Source organism: Acanthisitta chloris, unplaced genomic scaffold (assembly GCF_000695815.1).
Source record: "Acanthisitta chloris isolate BGI_N310 unplaced genomic scaffold, ASM69581v1 scaffold17212, whole genome shotgun sequence".
Classification (NCBI taxonomy): domain Eukaryota; kingdom Metazoa; phylum Chordata; class Aves; order Passeriformes; family Acanthisittidae; genus Acanthisitta; species Acanthisitta chloris.
Window position 1 is genome coordinate 99 of NW_008660082.1, and position 5,691 is coordinate 5,789.

At 41.3% G+C, this 5,691-nt stretch overlaps 1 protein-coding gene across 1 annotated transcript in view; it reads left to right on the forward strand.

The window, feature by feature from the left end:
* Positions 1-2,139: 2,139 nt before the first annotated feature.
* DIS3L (DIS3 like exosome 3'-5' exoribonuclease) overlaps positions 2,140-5,691 on the forward strand; it is a 12,921-nt gene continuing 9,369 nt past the window's right edge. Inside the window, 4 exon segments of the mRNA XM_009069691.1 lie at positions 2,140-2,285; positions 2,981-3,109; positions 4,113-4,248; positions 4,991-5,167. Of these exon segments, the coding sequence (XP_009067939.1) occupies positions 2,242-2,285; positions 2,981-3,109; positions 4,113-4,248; positions 4,991-5,167 (486 nt within the window). The 5' untranslated portion in view covers positions 2,140-2,241.

The following is a 5,691-nucleotide window of genomic DNA, read 5'->3' on the forward strand; positions in this document are numbered from 1 at the left end:
AAGTTTTCCTTCGAAGTAAGATCCTTCAGAAACCAACGAGGCGTTCAGGAGAGCCAGAAGGGAGTGGAGAAGTTGGTTGTAACAGGGTTTAACTGTGAGCCGTTTACAGGCAGTGATAAAGGGCTAAAGGATTTGTTCAATTTTCACACTTGCCTTGTTTTAAAAAGATCCTTTAAAATGCAATAATTTCGGCAGGGCGGTGGTTTATAGCACGAATTAACTTCTCCACATACCTGTTAAGTATTACAATGGGGCCAAGCCATTACCTTGAAGCAATTGTAATTGTGCATCAGCAGTTATTTCTGTTCCGTAATTAACTGTAATTGCCTGTGTTAGATCAGGGCATTTCAGACACGGGAAGAGTGCCAGCCTGTGCTGTCTGTGTTTGTTGTTGTTTCACATCCTGTGATGCTGTTCTGTGCATCATAGATCATCATAGGAGCTTTGGGTGATATCTCAGTTGTGTGTGTTTTGTTGGTGCTGTTAAATAGCACAATTTATTTGATGCAGGAAACTGACAAATAACTAACAGAATATCCAACCCGTTTAAATGGACCAAATTATTTGTTTGCCTTAAATAAAAGGCTGAGAATTTGAACTCTATTTTTTTTCATTTGGAACTGTGATTGATGTAGAAGTTGTCGCTTTTGGTTTCAGTGCCTGTTGTAATTGAGGGCAGAAGGTATATTAGTTATATTATTCTAGTGTGTTACTGCTCTCCAGGATGTCAGGACTCGTGATAGTTACTGCTCCCTCATGTACTGCACTTGGTTATGAATTCCTTAAGGATAAATTGAAGTCACATACCACAAAAATTCTTACCTCCCCTGCTGTGCCTAACTTCTCTCCTTCTGTGCTTAAATTGTGCTGCAGGTGACTCCCAGAATATCTCCCTCTGTAATTATGCTGGGTTACCCAGAGGTGAGGGGAACATTTGTTTTCGTTCCTGACTCTACACAGTGCTGAGCAGATTTATTTCATGTGCTGTGAGATAAATCACATCTGCAGGTACACCTAAGGGTGAGCTGTGCCTGCTTAGAAGTTATTCTGATCTAGATGTATAGGTTAGGCAATGATAACTTGGATTACATAAATCTTCCACTGACATTTCACTTTTAATGCTCTTCTGAATTATTAATACCTATTAGCTTGTCTGCATTCTGCCACCATCCATTACAAACCTTCAGAGTGAGATGAAGCTGAGTTACTCTGTGCAGAGCTGTGCCCACTGGATCCACACTTCCAGGGATCACAGGACAGATAGTCCTGTCTTAGCTTCTAAGAAATACATGAAAATAACCTGACTTGTTAATATCTGTATACTTCTGTTACATATAATTCGCCTGCACCATGGCAAGTTCTGCAGTTCAGTGTTTATAATATCATAAAGGATAAATAGGTATCAAGAGAAAACCCAATGGAGATCCCTCCCCATCTCAAAGTTTATTGGGTGATCTTTGAAATACCAGATGCAGTTAAACTAATTCATTTTGAGGTGCATTTTAAGATGTCACCTGTGATGTGTTGGCTGTGGTATTTTGGTGGCTTATTCCTAAAGGATGGAGTCTCTTTAGGGAAAATTAGCAATGGTGGTTAATAGTTTAGGTTCAAGAACATCTCTCTGCAGTAACATTGCTTTTCTCCATGTGCACCTTATCTGTGCTCTTTTATATAAAGATATAAAAGAGCTGGAAATGGGTAAGTGCTGAACAGAGAGAGCTGTGGAAGCAGTATCAGAACTGCCCATAATTCTGCACCCTTTGAAAATTCCATGAAAAGATTTTCTGTGGCAGATGTATAGTCCTTTTTTTATATGGAAGCAGAGAACAAAGGACTGTTAGCTGCACTCCTTAAGTTACAGCCTTTTCATAATGAAAGTTGATCTTTTTCACTCCTTTGGATAGAATTTGGACTTAATTTTGGATCAGTGGATGAAAAATGATTCTGTCACAAAATTTACAGACTGCAGCACAGAATTGTACCACAGCAGCCAGAATTTAGTTAATCAGAAAAAGAGATATTTATATCTCTGAGGATACACAACTCTGATTTTCTTACCTCTAAAAGTATGTCCAGGAAATCAGTATTGCAACTGAAAGTTCAAACCTTTAAACTCTGAATGCTTTTTCAGATGGCAAGTTGTTATCAGATGATGTCACACACTATGTTGTCCCTGACTGCAAGGTGGTTCAGGATTACCTTGAGATTCTCGAGTTTCCAGAGCTGAAAGGAATTATTTTCATGCAAACAGCATGTCAAGCTGTGCAACACCAAAAAGGACGCAGGTACTTGTCCCATAATAATTCATTTTTAAATTAGATTCATGTAAAATACTAACTTTGTAAACTGTATCATTTGTTTGTAGGCCTTCCCAGTGTCTTAATGTAATTTTACAGAAGGGGAAGAACTGGGATCCTTTGTGATCCATGGGCATCAATGCCTGGCATAGTTTGCACTTGATAGGAATGATATTAAATCTGTACCATTATTAACTAGTCAGATGTTCTCATGACAGGCATTAAGGAGACTTTGCAGTAGTGATAGATCATGTGCCATGATATATCATTATTGATGATATATCATGTGCCACAATTGGGTTATGGACAGGTTTGCTGCATTATGACTGAGCACTTGTCCTTGGGGAGCAATTACTGCTATTACATGGTACTGACCTCACCAGACATTAACCTGTGTATTGCCAGAGCACTCCAGAGAACAGTTTGCTCTCAAGGCCTTCCTGTACTTCTGAAGCACAAATGCTTTTGAAGAAATGGCTCTTGTCCCAGAAGTGACACAAAAAGTTCCTGAACACTCAGGATGTTTCATGGGGCTCATTGGAAAACAAATATCTATGGTGTAACTTAATGAATGCATTTCCTTGTGCATGACAGTAGTTTTCCTGGAGTTTTCCAGCTGTATTTTCACCTGGAGTTAAAAGCAAAATACAGAACGAGGCTGTGCTATCTGTTTTGTATTCCAGACAGTACAACAAGTTACGAAATCTAGTGAAGGATCCTCGACACGAGTGCACCATGTTTGCTAATGAATTCCACCAGCACTGCTACTTGCCAAGGGAGAAGGGGGAATCCATGGAGAAGTGGCAAACTAGGTTTGTTCTAACTTCTGTGGTACCACTCTGGACAGCATCGTGACTTTGTGTTTAGGAATATGAGCTCTGGGTACTGAGAGTTCATGCTCTTAGCTCAGGAGCAGTTCACAGTATCTGTAAGTGTAGGTTGTGCTTTTATAGAATCATGGAATCATAGTACGTTAAGGGGTTGGAATGGACCTTGGAGATCATCCAGCCCCAACCCCTGCCCGGGCAGGGACACCTCCCACCAGAGCAGGTTGCTCAAGGCTTTAGCCAACCTGGCTGTGAACACTGCCAGGGTTGGGGCAGCCACAGCCTCCCTGGGCAACCTGGGACAGTGTCTCACCACCCTCACAGGGGAAAAACTTATGCCTAATATCTAATCTAAATTTTCTCTTTCAGTTTATCCCCATTACTCCTTGTCCTGCCCCTGCAGTTCCTAACCAAGTCCCTCTGCAGTTTCACTGGAGCCCCTTCAGCTCCTGGCAGGTTGCTCTGAGGTCTCCACACAACCTTCTCTTCTCCAGGCTGAACAGCCCCAGCTCTCAGCCTGTCTTCATAGGGAAGGTGCTCCAGTCTTCTTAGCAGCTTTGTGGCCTCCTCTGGTCTTTTTTTCTTATGATAAAGAAAGTGTCAGCATTGTTTTCTTAGGAAAATAGACAAAATGTCCTAAATTAAATGCAATAATGCTAAAAAAAGATGGATAATTTTGAAGTTACCCCTTAGCATTGGAGCCTTGGCAGGTCCAGCTTGCTGTTTACAAACTCCCTCAGAGCAACAATATCTTGTGGTGCAGCCAGGGCACCAGTGGATGCATTGGGGAGGAAACATTCTCTTTTTCTCTGTTCTCCTGGTGCTTATGTGTGGCACAGACACATTTTTACAGATAAAAGGGTTATATAGCTTGTGTATATCTCTCCAAATTGTGTGTGTTAAACCAAATTTATACAAAGTCAGCAAAAGTCTTGCCAGTGGCAAATTTGCTGTGCCAGAAATGTTATTTCAAACTTTGCTTTTCTAGGAATATTTACAAGGCAGCAGCCTGGTATTACAGCCACTGCTTGGGGCAGATGCCAGTTGTTATGGTAACAGAAGATGAAGATGCTATCAGACAGTATGGAAATGAAACAGAAGGAGTGTTTGTGATTTCCTTCAAGGTAACATGCCAGAAAAATAGAAGGTTTCCTTTATGCTGCATCAAAATGATGAAGGAAGGACATTAAAGTATATTGCAAATCATTTCAGAGTTTACCTTTAAGGAAACTGTGCTGCTAACTCAGGTCTTCATTTATCAAAGGAAACAAAGCTGTCACTTATGGGGATGTCAGAAAAACTGATGGCAGTGAGCAAAGCAGAGAACTGAAAAGAAAAACAGCAGCTCTGAAGACAGAGGTCATCGTTCTTAGGAGCCCTTTCCCTTGTTTTCCTTGTTTCTAAAGGATTTGGCATTGATGAGCAATGATCAGTTACCTCACCAGCTGTCTGGGTCTGCAGTGCAAGCAGTCCATAAACAGCTCAGCCCATATCCATCAGGGATTGTGCCAGCTGACTTCAGCCTGCACTGCTGAGGGCACAGTGGTGCTGAGAAGATAATTCACTCTTCATTCTGGTGTTCATCTCTGGCATTGCTTTAGTCAGCAGGATATGGGGATGGGATGCTTATGTTTAGCTGTGACAGGGTGTTGCATAAAACCAGGACCAAACTGATTTACCTGTGCTGTAGTTAGCAGTGGGTTAGGTGGGATCTGGAACAGATCTGTGGTGTTTAGAGCAGACACATCATCACCACTTGGAAGTGCTATTTGAGTGTAACATGAGACAGTTCAGTCCATTATGTTCCTTACTAGAGGAGCAGAGTCCTCTAACTACTTTCCTGTTTGTTTATGTCTGTGCACACAGAATTACTTGGATAACTTCTGGCCTGACCTCAAGGCTGCCCATGAGCTCTTTGACTCCATACTCCAAGCTCGGCGTGAACGGGAGAGTGAAAGCCAAGAGAACCATGGAAAGGAATATCCTGAGCACTTGCCTTTGGAAATATTGGAGGCTGGGATCAAATCTGGGAGATATCTGCAGGTAATTTGCTATACAGAGAACATTCACAGAACAATGAATTATTTGGCTTGGTCCCTTTAACCTGAATTAGACTGTTAGAGAAAGAAATATTGCTATGGTGGGAAGAGGGAAAGAAAAAAACCAACAAGAGTTAGAGGATGGAAGGGATTAGGATTCTCAAAGTATTTCCCCTACTTCATCTTGTGAACATATGGATTTTTTTTCTCTGGGAAAAGTTTAAATGAGAATTGTTAACTGAGGATTTTAAATACACTGTGGATTTTTCTCCAGGCTGATGTGTGATGTACCTGTACACTGAGAAACCAGGTGTGATATGAAGCAGTGAGACCTTACTCCGAAATATAAGGAAAGCTGCACGAGGGCAGCAGTTCTGACTTCATTTGCACAGAGATCTCTCAGTCAGTGAAAGTAATTTATGGTTTCATGGCTGCTCAGGGCCTTAACATGGATTGTTGGTGGACAAGTGTCCTCTTAAAATAATATAAAGTATTAGAGGTAGTAATTTGTTCCTTTCTTGGCAATTT